At 45.4% G+C, this 17,896-nt stretch overlaps 1 protein-coding gene and 1 pseudogene across 1 annotated transcript in view; both read right to left on the reverse strand.

Annotated features, from left to right (window-relative positions):
* Window positions 1-869: 869 nt before the first annotated feature.
* The window catches only part of LOC126249155 (pickpocket protein 11-like), an 80,540-nt gene continuing 63,513 nt past the window's right edge, over window positions 870-17,896 (reverse strand). The window contains exons 6-8 of the mRNA XM_049950810.1: window positions 17,029-17,137; window positions 5,954-6,045; window positions 870-1,107 (exon numbers count right to left, since the gene is read on the reverse strand). Coding sequence (XP_049806767.1) covers window positions 962-1,107; window positions 5,954-6,045; window positions 17,029-17,137 — 347 coding nt within the window. The 3' untranslated portion in view covers window positions 870-961. The remainder of the gene's footprint in view (window positions 1,108-5,953; window positions 6,046-17,028; window positions 17,138-17,896) is intronic.
* LOC126250239 (5S ribosomal RNA) lies at window positions 2,776-2,893 on the reverse strand (annotated as a pseudogene).

Raw genomic sequence — 17,896 nt, forward strand, 5'->3', positions numbered from 1 at the left:
CTTGCAGGATAATATGAGCAAAAATGTATTTCCTTTTTTGTAGTAACGAGATGCTGATAGTAAGTGTAAACGCCGATTAAGGCTGTTAGCGACTGTTATCACGGAACTTTTACTGCAGTAGTAGACATAGAATTTGAATAAAAACATTTTGGGTGTTAGCATTATTTTGAAACATTGAACACAAATAAAAAATCAACGTTCTGACAAACTTAGCAGCAGTCTCCTTCAGAGCGGCAAAACTGTCAGAATGATACGGATTAACACCCACAAAGTGTTCATTCAAACTGACTCTGACTATGGAAGATTGTTTACAGTTTCAGGTAGAGTTAGTTACGTAGTACTTTATTAAACTTTCCGTGCACAAAAACACAACGCAGTACCTGTAATGCAACACGCCCGTAATTTAAGTCAATATTTAATTACTGTATGTGTACTTAGTGTAACATTAATTAAATTTAATTCGAGATTTACATATGTAAGCACACACATAGAAACTACAGCGTTACATATTTGGAGTGTTGCGTTACAATAATAGAAGCTATATGTAATAAGTATTATTTTTATATGAAATTATATTAATTACATGTCAGGACTTTGATAATCACTGAAGAGATGGTCAGATGCCTTAGTGTTTGTGTTTATTGTTCAGCGAGTGTAATTGACTTATCTTGAGAAATAATTTTTACAATTAAGCCACAGGTAGAGAAAGTGTTAGTGTAAATACGAAAGATAAAGTAACACGGCGGTTCAGCACATCATGCAAAGATGTCTTCTCTCTATTTTCTTCTAAGGGTGACCTTTTAAACATGATATTTCCACGATCCGTATTAAAGAAATTCTTGTTGTGTTAGGCATATGTTGCGACTTATGAATAAATACAATAGAAAGCTAGTTTGTCTATTCAAAGGCACCTGTCCATTTTCTACATAAAATATTGCTTATTATCAGGAGAATATCTTGATTATCTAGAGTCCATTCTTCTTACACAGCACAATCTTTTACCCTTAACGACGAACCAGAAAAGATGGATGGTGAAGAAGTAAATAATTTCTATGAAACTGAGGACGCTGCATCCGAGGCATAATCCTGCTGTACCACCGATGTACACTGGAACAATAAGGCACGTTGTAAATAAAATGCATCTACCTTGCACTACGTGACAATGAAACAGAGCGAGAAATGCAAGCTTGAACATAAATGAATATGCTGGCCAGGCTTGGGGGTTGTCCTGTTATATTTGTCCACGAACATTACCTTTCAAATGTCCACAATATGTTCCAATTGCCAATCATGATCAGACTACATTACGCATCGGAGCTAAGTTTGTTCGAATGTGGGTCTTGTATGATGGATGTTTTCGCGACCAATGCAGACGAAGCATTTGACGTTTCAGGAAGCATCGCATCCAATATTTCTACCGCATATTTGGAAAGCGGAAAAAAGTCATCTGCTAAGTCACTACGCAGACGAAAGTGTGTGCTGAGCAATCGTGTCGGACAGCGATTGAAGAGGACTGTGAAGAAAAATAAGACAATAAAATCTGCAAAAGTCAGTGCTGAACAAAACGGCACAAAAGGAACACCATAAGCAGTGAAGTGCAGGGCGCGCTGGAATTCCAAAACCACTCATCAGTGGTGCAAATGCACGTAACAGGAAAACTTGGTGCTGAAGCTATAAAACCTGGACGATGCAGTTATTTTGTCGGGTGAGTCTCGTTTCACAGTGTTTCCAACTTTTGGTTGAATTTATATCCCAAGAGTGGAAGCATGGCGGGCGTTATGTCGCGATCTGGGCGCCCATAGCGTGGTATTCCGTGGGCCCCGTCGTTACTGTGCAAGGTCACACTAACTGCTAAGGACTATGCGGTCATTTTGGCTGTGTTCCAATATGACAGGGCCTCCGTTCATACAGCTCGCATCTTCCAGGTCTGATTTTGAGAGCACAAGGATGAATTATCACATCTTCCCTGGTCACCACAGTCACCAGATCTGCCTTGGAGAGAAGGTTGAGTGATCGCTATCCATTTGCATCATCGTTAACTTAACTTGCCGCTACTTTGCAGGAAGAATGCTGCAAGATTCCCTCGAAAACCAAACAGGATCTGTATTTATCCATTCCGAGACGACTGGAATGGTTTTCCTACTGCGTATTAGACAATGCAATGTGTTGTGTTTGTGGTGTTCCATATTTTTGTCCCCTCTCTACTTCGACATTGCACGTCACGCGACCGGTGTTATTCTGTTTTTGGTATAAATGTAACATTTAGAATACGATCTCTGATAACGTGATTGTCAATGAAATGTGAGGTTAAAACTTCACATTAACATTGCTAAAGGCGACGCCTCAAGTTGGTATGTTGCTAATTTGAATATGGTGTATCAGCCATTGTTTCTAAAAGGAACTGAATGAAGGCTGCCTCTGTTCAAAAATAATTTGGACTAACACGGCGAAATTGCATACAGTGTTCGTGTCGGCACACAGGCGTCACAGGTGGACACTTTGTTCCAGTACCAAATTCTTTCTTTTTTCCTGCGTGGTTCTTGTGTAGAGATACGCTCGACACAGCAAAAAAAAGCAGTCCGTCTTCAGGCCACGAGTGGCCTACCGGGACCATCCAACCGCCGTGTCTTCCTCCGTGGAGGATGCGGGTAGGAGGGGCGTGGGGTCAGCACACCGCTCTCCCGGTCGTTATGATGGTATTTTTGACCGAAGCCGCTACTACTCGGTCGAGTAGCGCCTCAATTGGCATTACGAGGCTAAGTGCACCCCGAAAAATGGCAACAGCGCATGGCGGCCCGGAGGGTCACCCATCCGAGTGCCAACCACTCCCGACAGTGCTTAACTTCGGTGATCTCACGGGAACCGGTGTAACCACTGCGGCAAGGCCGTTGCCCTCGACACAGCAAAAGCTTCAGAAAAATACCTCAGTACTAGCTCTAGCTGAAGTTCCACACTTAGGTGTCTGTAATTAAGGATGATTCTCTTAAAATTTTAATCAAATCTGCCATAAGGTCAGCTGTGTTATGTGCAAATAGTTCATTGTCATTCTTCAGGGTCCGCAGCTCGTGGTCGTGCGGTAGCGTTCTCGCTTCCCACGCCCGGGTTCCCGAGTTCGATTCCCGGCGGGGTCAGGGATTTTCCCTGCCTCGTGATGACTGGGTGTTGTGTGCTGTCCTTAGGTTAGGTTTAAGTAGTTCTAAGTTATAGGGGACTGATGACCATAGATGTTAAGTTCCATAGTGCTCAGAGCCATTTGAACCATTCTTCAGGATGGGTCACTAGGAAGTCTGCGAATCTAATCATTAAAACAGTGGAGAAACCTGAATGACAGAAAAGTTTGAAGGAGACGAAACATATACTGAGGTGACGAAAGTCATGGGATAGCGATATGCATATGCACAGATGGCGGCACTATCGCGAACACAGATTTTAAAATGACAGCGCATTGGCGGAGCTGTCAACTATACTCACGTGATTCATGTGAAATGGTGTCCGACGTGATTATGGCCGCATGACGAGAATTGGCAGAATTTGAACAGGGAGTGGTACTTAGAGGTAGTCGAATGGGACATTCCATTTTGAAAATCGTTAGAGAATTCAGTGTACCTCGATCCAAAATGTCAAGAGTGTACCGAGGATACCACATTGCAAGCTTTACCTCTCATCACGGACAATGCAGTGGCCGAAAGCCTTCACTTAACGAGCGAAAGCAGTAGCGTTTGCGTATAGATGTCAGTGCTAACAGACAAGCAACACTGCCTGAAATAACAGCACAAATCAATGTTGGATGTAGGACGAACGTATCCATTAGGACAGTGTCGCAAAATCTGGCGTCATTGGGCTCTGATAGCAGACGACCGACGCGAAACCCTTTGCTAAGAGCACGACATCGCCTGCAGCGCCTCTACTGAGCTCGTGACCATATCGGTTGGACCCTAGACGACTGGATAACCGTGGGCTGGTCAGATGAGTCCCGATTTCAGTTGGTAAGTGCTTACGGTAAGTTTAAAGTGTGACGCGGATCCCACGAGGACATGGACTCAAGTTGTCAACAAGGCACTGTGAAAGCCAAAATGGCTCTGATCACTGTGGGACTCAACATCTATGGTCATCAGTCCCCTAGTACTTACAACTACTTAAACCTAACTAACCTAAGGACATCACACAACACCCAGTCATCACGAGGCAGAGAACGCTGTGAAAGCCGGTGGTGGCTCCATAGTCGTGTGTGCTGTGTTGACATGGGTTGGACTGGGTCCTCTGGTCCATCTAGTCTTCTTGGAGACCATTTGCAGCCATTCATGGACTGCATATTCCAAAACAATAATGGAATTCTTATGAATGACGACGCGCTATGTCAGTGAGCCACAACTGTTTACGATTGGTTTGAACAACGTTCTGGACAGTTCGAGAGAATGGTTCGACCACCGGGTTATCCCGACATGAATCCAGTCGAACATTTATGGTAGATAGTCGAGAGATCAGTTTGTACACAAAATCCTGCACCAGCTACACTTTCGCAATCATGGACAGCTATAGAGGCAGCATGGCTAAGCATTTCTGCAGGGGACATCCAAGGGATTGTTGAGTATACCACGTCGAGTTACTGCACTACGCCGGGCAACAGAAAATGCAACACGATATTAAAAGATATCCCGTGACTTTTGTCACCTCAGTGTGAAAGAAATATTTCTGATTGGAAGAATCGCAAGCAACTGATATGACATAGGAATGGAAAGTGATGCAAGTTCTATCCCCAGTAAAGAGTGCTGTAAGAAGGCGACTGAAATAACACTGTAACGAACCTCGTTGTTGATAACTGACTGTAGTTGGTACCTTATGTTGCTAACTCATGCACTCTAATTGTTTACGCTTCCCTTTGCGAAAGCCACAAACAACTACCACTAACCTTCTCAACACGAAGTAGAATTTTACGTCATTAACCCACCAGTTGAATTTTTTTTACTGTGCTAGTGGACGCCTACACGGTGATGTGAGTTGAGAGATAACCTCTATCGTAGCGAAGCTTGCAGCAGTCGATTTTTCTTGGCCCCAAAGTACACTATGATACGAGACGGTCTGTGCCTTCAGGGAAAACTGTTTATGGTTAGCTTCGGAATCATGGTTGTGCTCAGTTGTGCAACTCTTCGTCCGAAGCAAATTGACGGCCACGAATGTCTTTCTCCAGGGCTCCAAAAATTTGGAAATCGCTCTTATACATCCGCCATGTAGTCTCAGTCTCTCTCCATGCGATTTCCACATTTTTCTAGCCGTGAAGAAAGACATTCGGACGAAAATCTGCACGCCTAAGTACAATCGTTGTTCCGTAGACAACCGCAAACATTTTTCTATGGAGGTCTTACACTCACAGTGGCATTAATTTTGTTAAGGCGATTAATCTTGAAATAATAGTTTACTTACTTTTTCACATTTGTGTCTAGTTTTTATTTGACTGCCCATTACAAATTCATTACCGTTATTAATTTCTCTCAGCCTTCCGCTAACTACGCCTTTAGAAGGGTCCGTTTTTCATTTTCCCAAAAGCATCACTGATGTCTCAATTGAAATTCGAACATTTTAGTTTCCAGTTATGCTCAAATTTTATTAATGTAGGTCATATGCAAGCTTCTCCAGCTACATGAAACAAAAATATGTGGTATGTTATCCTTTGATTCGGTAACAGTTTTACAACGACCACACGCCTCCAGTAACTTTGCTCACTTTTTTTGGTGCAGTTTTTATTCAAGATTCATATAGTGGTAGTCCCTGTAATACTTAAGTTCCAGTCTGGAAAATATTAGTAGTGATATGATACACCAGTTAAATCCTTGAACACATTTGGCAAACTATTGACATGCTTTTTAAGCCCTTGCAGGCAGAAGACACGGAAAAAATTTACTTGATGATTCAACACAACATAACACTGGGCAAGGTAACATAAACACAATCTTACCTAATAAGTCTGTAAATCCGAAAAGCACATCACGTTTGAGCCTCATCTGGGGATACTTCGTCAATCCCCACTTAATATTTGTGCCGAGAAACCTGAAACAGCATAGCTTACTTCAGAAAAGAAAATGTTGAAAATATGAAAATTACGCACTTCTGTGCTTTCTTTAGACGATAAAATTAAATTAAACTTCGAAACGAGTACATAAAGTAAATTATTTATCCACTAATGGTTAGAGAGATGTTTCAATTATCATTCACACGGATGATGAAACTAAAGCAGAGCATTGTACTGGGCTCATCCTGAAACCAGTTTCCAGCATGTAATCTTCTGACAGAAGCTCATGCCCGTCCTATTGGCCTGAGTTCCGGTAACGTGCAAACTTCCTTCTCCGCGTCACTAGAAAAGGGCAGGTGAGTTGGGGTGGCGGGCGCATCCCCGGTACTGTTTTGATAGTTGGTGGAGTCCTGAGTGGACATAATGCTGTTCTGCTAGGACTGGAGAGAGGACCGCAGCTCGTGGTCGTGCGGTAGCGCTCTCGCTTCCCACACCCGGGTTCCCGGGTTCGATTCCCGGCGGGGTCAGGGATTTTCTCTGCCTCGTGATGACTGGTTGTTGTGTGATGTCCTTAGGTTAGTTAGGTTTAAGTTGTTCTAAGTTCTGGGGGACTGATGACCATAGATGTTAAGTCCAATAGTGCTCAGAGCCATTTGAACCATCACTATCAAAGTGCAGTCCCCGAACGTGTTCTTTAAGTTTTGGAAAAAGATGAAAATCGGATGGGGCCAAATCGCGACTGTATGGAGGGTAACCAATGACAGTGAACCCAAGGCGTCGGATTGTTGCAAATTTTGCAGCACTCGCCTGCGGTCTGGCATTGTCATGTGTGGACGAACTGTCTGACTTCGAAACTCGATTCCAGCACCTTGTTTCTTATGCACTGACACATTTTACGTTACATACCGAGATGTTACACACAATTCGGAGTCCTCTAGCGGCAGTGTGGTGCAAATACGTTTCAGCAGAGGGAATTTGGAGGCATTACTTTTCAGTACATTCTCGTAATTGCATGTCCCATATTTGTTCTGTAATACGAATCTGATGGATCCTTGAAAGACCCTCAAGGCAAATGGCTATCAGCCCCTGGAGGTTCCTGTGGGAGACTAGTTCTAAATATTAGGCCGCTTGGAGAAGGAAATGGCGCCCCAGACACTGACCACCAAGTACATATTTACAGGTCCCATATTGTTTGTTTCGGCTCATCCACCCTATCCTCTGCTACGTCCATCCCGCCTGGATCTCTGCCTCTCCTACCTTTTACAAATCCCTTCAAATCCTGGAACGCCATGCACTCCACTTCGCCTATAGCATCCGCCTCCCCTCCCCCACACGGATCCTGTATGACCTCATTCCATTCCCACACCTCCTCCTTTTCCTCGAACAGATACGGATCCTCTACACCTCCCCCTCACCCGCTTGTCTCTCCCATCCTTTCCCACCCCCGTCCACTGCCGCACCTGTATTCTCACGTCCCACCTGCTCTCCATCCCCCACACGGATCCTGTATGACTTCATTCCATTCCCGCACCTCCTCATTTTCCTCGAACAGATACGGATCCTCTACACCTCCCTCTCACCCGCTTGTCTCTCCCATCCTTTCCCACCCCCGTCCACTGCCGCACCTGTATTCTCACGTCCCACCTGCTCTCCATCTCTCTACTCTCCATACCCTCACCCAAGGTGACTTCCACCAACCGCCCCTCCCTGATGATGCCCTCATCCCCTCCATCTACCCCTCCTACCAACTTTAATCCTTCCCTTCCATCCCCTGTGTTTTTCATAAGGGCACCCTCCCTCCTTCTCTCCCTCCTGCCTTTCTCCCTCCTTCTCAAGCCCCAGGCTTCCCCTACCCCCTACCTTCTTTCCTCCCCCTCCCCTCTCCTCTGCCATTGGAATCTACACCCTCCTCTCTCCCTCCTCCCCACCTTTTCCCCTTTGGCACTTCCCCGGACTCGTACACGAACAGTGAACATTCGTGCGCCTTCGGTGTTTTGTGTGCCATCGTGTTTAGTGCCTTAGTGTTTCACCGTCCATGCTCCACTGTTCACGTGTGTCATTTCTGTCGCCTATGTTCGTGTAACAGTGCTGAACGTTTTTTATTTTACTACGCCTCATCCATCGTTTTGCTTTGTTTTTCTATGTCTTCATATGTTCTACTTTAATATCTGTGGCCGAAGAGCGGCGTAGTTTTGCCGCTGCCGGCCTACCTTATATAAGGTATTAAAATGACAATAAAGAAAAACAAAACAATTGCTTCGGTGCCAGCAAGGTGTGTGCGGCCAAGATGTCACAAACTGCAGACACATGCTGGGCAGTCCCAGATGTTTTCTAAATAGTCCGGTATACTGAGCTATGCTGCTTATAAAACCTTTCCGCTCAGAGAGCAGCTTCGTAGAATGTTTTTTTTTTTCGCGAATTAAACTTATCTTAGCCGGCCGCGGTGTTCAAAAAATGGTTCAAATGGCTCTGAGCACTATGGGACTCAACTGCTGAGGTCATAAGTCCCCTAGAACTTAGAACTACTTAAACCTAACTAACCTAAGGACAACACACACATCCATGCCCGAGGCAGGATTCGAACCTGCGACCGTAGCGGTCGCGCGGTTCCAGACTGAAGCGCCAGAACCGCTCGGCCACCAGCGGCCGGCGCCGCGGTTTGCGAGCGGTTCTAGGCGCTTGTCCAGAACCGCGCGACTGCTACGGCCGCAGGTTCGAATCCTGCCTCGGGCATGGATGTGTGTGATGTCCTTAGGTTAGTTAGGTTTAAGTTAGCTGGAGACTGATGTATTGAATCACGACGCAATTTGTGTGTTCCATCGTCATTAGGAGGGTTATAATTAACTGTCAGTTTTGCGTCGGAGACGAGAGACTAGACTCACAGAAGTTCCTACATCCGGTGACCGATGGTTGCGTTAGTCGCTTGGAGAGAAGTCGGCTGGAGACTGACGTATTGAATCGCGACGCAGTTTGTGTTCCATCGTCATTAGGAGGGTGGAACAGAAATAATTAACTGTCAGTTTTGCGTCGGAAACAAGAAACTTTACTTACAGGAGAACGTCCATATGGTGACCGTGGCAGCGTTAGACCCTTGGAGTCAAGTCGGCTCGAGACTGATATAATGAATCACGTCGCAATTTGTGTGTTCCATCCTCATTACGACGGTGCGAGGTTTACACTGATCTGTCATTTTTGCGGCCGATAAGAGAAACTTGACTCCCAAGAGAACGTCCATCTGGTGGCCGAGGTAGCGTTAGACCCTTGGAGATAAGTTGGCTGGAGGCTGATATATTTAATCGCGACGCAATTTGTGCGTTCCATCGTCATTAGTAGGGTTACAATTGACTGTCAGTTTTGCGTCGGAGAGAAGATACTTGAATCACGGACGTTCCTCCATCCAGTGACCGTGGTTGCGTTAGTCGCTTGGAGAGAAGTCGGCTGGAGACTGATTTATTGAATTGGGACGCAATTTGTGTGTTCCATCGTCAATACCAGGATGGGACGGTAAGAATTAACTGTCAATTTTGGGTCGGAAACAAGAAACTTTGCTTACAGGAGAACTTCCATACGGCGACCGTGGCAGCGTTAGACCCTAGGAGAAAAGTCGGCTTGAGACTGATGTAATGAATCGCGACGCAATTTATGTGTTCCATCATCATTACGACGGAGCGATGGTTATACTTATCTTTCAGTTTTTTATCGGATGCAAGAAACTTGACTCACAAGAGAACGACCATCTGGTGACCGAGGCAGCGTTAGAGTCTTGGAGATAAGTCGGCTGGAGAACGATGTACTGAATCGCGACGCAATATGTGTGTTGCATCCTCATTACGAAGGTGGGAGGGCTACAATTATCTGTCAGTTTGCGTCGGATACAAGAAACTTGACTCCCAAGAGAACGTCCATCTGGTGACCGAGGCAGCGTTAGACCCTTGGAGTCAAGTCGGCTGGAGACCGATGTATTGAATGGCGACGCAATTTATGTGTTCCATCGTCATTAGGAGGGTGGGAGGGATACAATCAACTGTACGTGTTGCGTCGGCGACAAAAGACTTGACTCCGAAGAGAACGTCCATCTGGTGACCGAGGCTGCATTAGACCCTTGGAGATAAGTCGGCTGGAGACCAATGTATTGAATTGCGAAGCAATTTGTGCGTTTCATCCTCATTACGAGGGCGCGAGGGTTACACTTATCTGTCAGTTTTGCGTCGGATACAAGAAAGTAGAGGCCCAAGAGAACGACCATCTGGTGACCGAGGCTGTGTTAGACCCTTGGAGTTAAGTTAGCTGGAAGCTGATGTATTGAATTGCGACGCAATTTGTGTGTTCCATCGTCAATACCAGGATGGGACGGTAAGAATTAACGGTCAGTTTTGCGTCGGAAACCAGAAACTTTACTTACAGGACAACGTCCATAGGGTGACCGTGGCAGTGCTAGACCCTTGGAGAAAGGTCGACTTGAGACTGATGTAATGAATCACGATGCAATTTGTGTGTTCCATCGTCATTACGACGGTGGGCTGGTTATACTTATCTGTCAGTTTTGCTTCGGATACAAGAAACTTGACTCACAAGAGAACGATCATCTGGTGACCGTTACAGCGTTAGACCCTTGGAGATAAGTGGGCTGGAGACTGAGGTATTGAATGGCGACGCAATTTGTGTTTTACATCCTCATTACGAGGGTGCGAGGGTTACACTTATCAGTCAGTCTTGAGTCGGATACAAGAAACTTGACTCACAAGAGAACGACCAACAGGTGAGCAAGGCTGTGTTAGACCCTTGGAGATAAGTTGGCTGGAGACTGATGTATTTAATCGCGACGCAATTTGTGTGTTCCATCGTCAGTAGGAGGGTAGGAGGGTTACAATGGACTGTCAGTTTTGCGTCGGAGAAAAGAGATTAGAATCACAGACGTTCCTCCATCCGGTGACCGTGATTGCGTTAGTCGCTTGGAGAGAAGTCGGCTGGAGACTGATGTATTGAATCGCGACGCAATTTGTGTGTTCCATCGTCATTAGTAGGGTGGGATGGTTACAATTGACTTTCAGTTTTGCGTCGGAGACAAGATACTTGAATCACGGACGTTCCTCCATCCAGTGACTGTGGTTGCGTTAGTCGCTTGGAGAGAAGTCGGCTGGAGTCTGATTTATTGAATTGCGACGCAATTTGTGTGTTCCATCGTCAATACCAGGATGGGACGGTAAGAATTAACTGTCAGTTTTGAGTCGGAAACAAGAAACTTTACTTACAGGGGAACTTCCATACGGCGACCGTGGCAGCGTTAGACCCTAGGAGAAAAGTCGGCTTGAGACTGATGTAATGAATCGCGACGCAATTTATGTGTTGCATCCTCATTACACGGAGCGATGGTTATACTTACCTGTCAGTTTTGTATCGGATGCAAGAAACTTGACTCACAAGAGAACGACCATCTGGTGACCGAGGCAGCGTTAGACTCTTGGAGATAAGTCGGCTGGAGAACGATGTATTGAATCGCGACGCAATATGTGTGTTGCATCCTCATTACGAAGGTGGGAGGGTTACAATTATCTGTCAGTTTGCGTCGGATACAAGAAACTTGATTCCCAAGAGAACGTCCATCTGGTGACCGAGGCAGCGTTAGACCCTTGGAGACAAATCGGCTGGAGACCGATGTATTGAATGGCGACGCAATTTATGTGTTCCATCGTCATTAGGAGGGTGGGAGGGATACAATCAACTGTACGTGTTCCGTCGGCGACAAAAGACTTGACTCCCAAGAGAACGTCCATCTGGTGACCGAGGCTGCATTAGACCCTTGGAGATAAGTCGGCTGGAGACCGATGTATTGAATCGCGACGCAATTTGTGTGTTGCATCCTCATTACGAGGGCGCGAGGGTTACACTTATCTGTCAGTTTTGCGTCGGATACAAGAAAGTAGAGGCCCAACAGAACGACCATCTGGTGACCGAGGCTGTGTTAGACCCTTGGAGTTAAGTTAGCTGGAGACTGATGTATTTAATCGCGACGCAATTTGTGTGTTCCATCGTCAGTAGGAGGGTAGGAGGGTTACAATGGACTGTCAGTTTTGCGTCGGAGAAAAGAGATTAGAATCACAGACGTTCCTCCATCCGGTGACCGTGATTGCGTTAGTCGCTTGGAGAGAAGTCGGCTGGAGACTGATGTATTGAATCGCGACGCAGTTTGTGTTCCATCGTCATTAGGAGGGTGGAACAGTAATAATTAACTGTCAGTTTTGCGTCGGAAACAAGAAACTTTACTTACAGGAGAACGTCCATATGGTGACCGTGGCAGCGTTAGACCCTTGGAGAAAAGTCGGCTTGAGACTGATGTAATGAATCACGTCGCAATTTGTGTGTTCCATCCTCATTACGACGGTGCGAGGTTTACACTGGTCTGTCAGTTTTGCGTCCGATAAGAGAAACTTGACTCCTAAGGGAACGTCCATCTGATGGCCGAGGCAGCGTTAGACCCTTGGAGATAAGTTGGCTGGAGGCTGATATATTTAATCGCGCCGCAATTTGTGTGTTCCATCGTCATTAGTAGGGTGGGAGGGTTACAATTGACTGTCAGTTTTGCGTCGGAGACAAGATACTTGAATCACGGAAGTTCCTCCATCCAGTGACTGTGGTTGCGTTAGTCGCTTGGAGAGAAGTCGGCTGGAGTCTGATTTATTGAATTGGGACGCAATTTGTGTGTTCCATCGTCAATACCAGGATGGGACGGTAAGAATTAACTGTCAGTTTTGAGTCGGAAACAAGAAACTTTACTTACAGGGGAACTTCCATACGGCGACCGTGGCAGCGTTAGACCCTAGGAGAAAAGTCGGCTTGAGACTGATGTAATGAATCGCGACGCAATTTATGTGTTGCATCCTCATTACACGGAGCGATGGTTATACTTACCTGACAGTTTTGTATCGGATGCAAGAAACTTGACTCACAAGAGAACGTCCATCTGGTGACCGAGGCAGCGTTAGACTCTTGGAGATAAGTCGGCTGGAGAACGATGTATTGAATCGCGACGCAATATGTGTGTTGCATCCTCATTACGAAGGTGGGAGGGTTACAATTATCTGTCAGTTTGCGTCGGATACAAGAAACTTGATTCCCAAGAGAACGTCCATCTGGTGACCGAGGCAGCGTTAGACCCTTGGAGACAAATCGGCTGGAGACCGATGTATTGAATAGCGACGCAATTGATGTGTTACATCGTCATTAGGAGGGTGGGAGGGATACAATCAACTGTACGTGTTCCGTCGGCGACAAAAGACTTGACTCCCAAGAGAACGTCCATCTGGTGACCGAGGCAGCGTTAGACCCTTGGAGTTAAGTAGTTCTAGGGGACTGATGACCTCAGATGTTAAGTCCCATAGTGCTCAGAGGCAAAACTTATCTTAGAAACTGGAGTGAGACAGGCTGGCGGGGATATACTCGTCTCTCCATTCTCGCCGGCCGGAGTGGTCGTGCGGTTCTAGGCGCTACAGTCTGGAGCCGAGCGACCGCTACGGTCGCAGGTTCGAATCCTGCCTCGGGCATGGATGTGTGTGATGTCCTTAGGTTAGTTAGGTTTAATTAGTTCTAAGTTCTAGGCGACTGATGACCTCAGAAGTTAAGTCGCATAGTGCTCAGAGCCATTTGAACCATCTCTACATTCCCGTGGGAAGCTCAGCAGCTTTTTATTGTTACAAGTTTTTTTCTTCTCAGTCAGGACAGCCAGGAATCACTCCACATTGGAGAGAATTTCTCTCTCTCCCAAGTTGAAAAAGTAGCTAATTAAGCTATCTAAAAAAAACCTTAACTGAGAGTTCGAAACGTCGTTTTTTACAAAATTCTACCACGGGAAAATGGCTGAGAAGTGGGAGTTGGAATCTCAGTTTTTCTCAGATTGTACCTCAAACCAATCGCGAACAGCTATGGCCCTGTGCTATGACCCATTGCCATTCATAAAAATTCCATCGTTGTTTGGGAACATGAAGTCCATGAACGGATGAAAATGCTCTCCAAGTAGACGAATATAACCATTTCTAGTCAGAGTTCCCAGTCCATTCATTGTGAACACGGCCCATGCCATTATGGAGCCACCACCAGCCTGCACAGTGCCTTGTTGACTACTTGGGTCCATGGCTTCATGAGCTCTGCACAACACCCATACCCTATCATCAGCTCTTACCACCTCGGGACTCTTCCTACCATCTAAAGTGCAACCGACATGTTCACGTGCCTAGAAGCGGTGGTGCAGGCAATGTCAGGCTGTTAGCGAAGCCACTCGCGGCGGTCGTCTGCTGCCGTAGCCCTTTAACCTCAAATTTCGCCAAACTGTCCTAACGGATACGTTCCACATACGTCCTAAATTCATATATGAGGTTACTTCACGCAATGTCGCTTATCTATTAGCACTGATAACTCCACGCAAACGCCGCTACTCTCGCACATTAAGTGAAGATCGTCGGCCACTGCGTTATCCGTGGTGACAGGCAATGCCTGAAATTTGATGTTCTCCTCACACTCTTGACACTGTGGATCGGGCAATATTGAATTCCCTAACAATTTCCGAAATTTAAGGTCCCATGCAACTAGCTTGAACTACATTACTGGCCATTAAAATTGCTACACCAAGAAGAAATGCAGATGATAAACGGGTATTCATTGGACAAATATATTAAACTAGAACTGACATGTGATTACATTTTCAAGCAATTTGGGTGCATAGATCCTGAGAAATCAGTACCCAGAACCACCACCTCTGACCGTAATAACGGCCTTGATACGCCTGGACATTGAGTCAAACAGAGCTTGGATGGCGTGTACAGGTACAGCTGCCCATGCAGCTTCCACACGATACCACACTTCATCAAGAGTACTGACTGGCGTATTGTAACGAGTCAGGTGCTCGGCCACCATTGACCAGACGTTTTCAATTGGTGAGAGATCTGGAGAATGTGCTGGCCAGGGCTGCAGTCGAACATTTTCTGTATCCAGAAAGGCCCGTACAGGACCTGCAACATGCGGTCGTGCATTATGCTGCTGAAATGTAGGGTTTCGCAAGGATCGAATGTAGGGTAGAGCCACAGGTCGTAACACATCTGAAATGTAACGTCCACTATTCAAAGTGCCGTCAATGCGAACAAGAGGTGACCGAGACGTGTAACCAATGGCACCCCATACCATCACGCTGGGTGATACGCCAGTATGACAATGACGAATACACGCTGCCAATATGCGTTCACCGCGATGTCGCCAAACACGGATGCGACCATCATGATGCTGTAAACAGAACCTAGATTCATCCGAAAAAACGACGTTTTCCCATTCGTGCACCCAGGTTCGTCGTGGAGTACACCATCGCAAACGCTCCTGTCTGTGATGCAGCGTCAAGGGTAACCGCTGCCATGGCCGCCGAGCTGATAGTCGATGCTGCTGCAAACGTCGTCCAACTGTTCGTGCAGATGGTTGTTGTCTTGAAAACGTCCCCATCTGTTGACTCAGGGATCTAGACGTGGCTGCACGATCCGTTACAGCCATGCGGATAAGATGCCTGTCGTCTCGACTGGTAGTGATACGGGGCCGTTGGGATCAAGCACGGCGTTCCGTATTACCCTCCTGAACCCACCGATTCCATATTCTGCTAACAGTCATTGGATCTCGACCAACGCGAGCAGCAATGTCGCGATACGATAAACCGCAATCGCGATAGGCTACAATCCGACCTTTATCAATAATGGTACGCATTTCTCCTCCACACACGAGGCATCACAGCAACGTTTTACCAGGCAACGCCGGTCAACTGCTGTTTGTGTATGAGAAATCGTTTGGAAAATTTGCTCATGTCAGCACGTTGTAGGTGTCGCCACCGGCGCCAACCTTGTGTGAATGCTCTGAAAAGCTAATCATTTGCATATCGCAGCATCTTCTTCCTGTCGGTTAAATTTCGCGTCTGTAGCACGTCATCTTCGTGGTGTAGCAATTTTTATGGCCAGTAGTGTACCATTCCGCGTTCAGAGTCTGTTAATTCTCGTCGGAAACCTTTTCATATGAAGTACCCAACTACAAATGTCAGCTCCGCCAATGTACCGCCCTTTTATACCTTGTGTAGCGATACTGCTGCTATCTGTGTATGTGAATATAGCTATCCCACAACTTTTGTCTCCTTAGTATATTTTGTCCCGTACATAACTCACGGCGGGGGCATGTGACACTTTTGATGGTGTACGTCAAATGGTGTGTTGAGGTCTGTGATCCCTGCAGTGATGGACGAAGGGATTAAACTACGCTCCTGCAACAGGTTCAACCTTCTTTGATTTCTTTATTTCTATGACCATGAGTAACAGAAGAACAACAGAGCGCTAAGAAACCGTTCATCACAGTCATTCACCTTGTAATTGACGTTGTTACTCAGCATCCAGAAGTTGGACGATGGCTACAGCGCGTCATTTCCACTAGGACCTTTGTCAATGATTGCCGCTATGTCGTGACGTGTCTAACTTAGTGATTTTCTACAGGATGTACCATTAATCTTAACGACCACTCAGTAATGACTTGTCCGGAAGCCAAATAAAGTTGCCAACTAAATGTTGTTTAGCTACCAGGTGGACATTAACCACAACGATTACCTTTCTTTTGACATTGTACTTATCGAAGATATGAAAAGCAGTACATAGTTTTTAAATAACGCCCTATATTTCTCCTCAACAAGTGTATCACAGTGTACCATTTGCGTAAACGTGACGTTACTAGAAACATAACACAAACCAGACTTTGACTCTTCTGCAGTAACACACAGTGAGGTATCTGGGATAACGTGGCTCGTCCGTTTGTGGAGTTGACAGTAAACAAATGGGAACCCAAGAAAATTGCACGCCCACCGTTAAGTCAACAATAATAGATTTTTTTCTGGACAAAAAGTTATTTGCGGTGGTCAAAATAAATAGTACACCCTGTACAACAATTAGTATGAAATTGTAGACCCATGAATGTACCGTTGATGTTATAATGTATTTAAAAGTTTGTTTACTTGCCATGGTATGTCGTTTTCTAGTTCAATCATGTAATTGACGTCATCACAGGGCGGCAGACAGTCACAAACTTTATTCTGCGTTTTGGGATCGATCACCTTGATGAGAGAATCTGAAACATCAGAGAAAAGTGATTTCTAAACAGTTGTAATTACGTCTTCACTCAGTCTGTGGCTTTTGTTTTTTTTTTTTTCCATTTCTCTCGGTAATACTCAACACAGGTGTCTCCATTGTTCGCTAAATTTCGCACAGTTGTACAAGTATTTGTCCTGTTTCCATCGGGGAACACTGTTCAGTTACATTAAAAGTACTTGTTTCATTGCCATAAGTTACATATGGTGTACACTAATAATAGACACCCAGCTTGAGACATATCGGAAACTTGATTCTGAAAACTCTATTTAGTTTAACAAAGCATTCTATGGTATTTTCTGTTCCTGTTATTTATATTGCTGTCAGTCCAGTCGCTCTTTTCAGTAACCCTAAACGAAAAACTTATTTTTTGTTCAAACTATTTTCTTTTTTTGCGTTGTTTTAGTTTGATTACAATTGATTTTCAGTCCAAGTTTCAAACTTCCTCTGTTAAGTTACTATAATCTGTTTCACTCTCCCTCATTCCAGCAATCCATCACCTCGTTTTTCTGTAATGTCTTATCATACTTCGTTAAAAACCTCGTATTTCTCAGTTTAACCCATACTCATAACTTACTTCACATCTCAAATTATTAGGAGATAGCCAGCACCACTTAGACAGTAACCTCAAATAGCAAATTGTAAAGAGGTCATGACCACCTGTACATGCTGCTGTCTGGATAAAAACGTTTTATTGATCGCTAGTTACGACCACATAGATCATCATCAAGTCCATAAA

The sequence above is a fragment of the Schistocerca nitens genome, chromosome 3, assembly GCF_023898315.1.
Source record: "Schistocerca nitens isolate TAMUIC-IGC-003100 chromosome 3, iqSchNite1.1, whole genome shotgun sequence".
Taxonomy (NCBI): Eukaryota; Metazoa; Arthropoda; class Insecta; order Orthoptera; family Acrididae; genus Schistocerca; species Schistocerca nitens.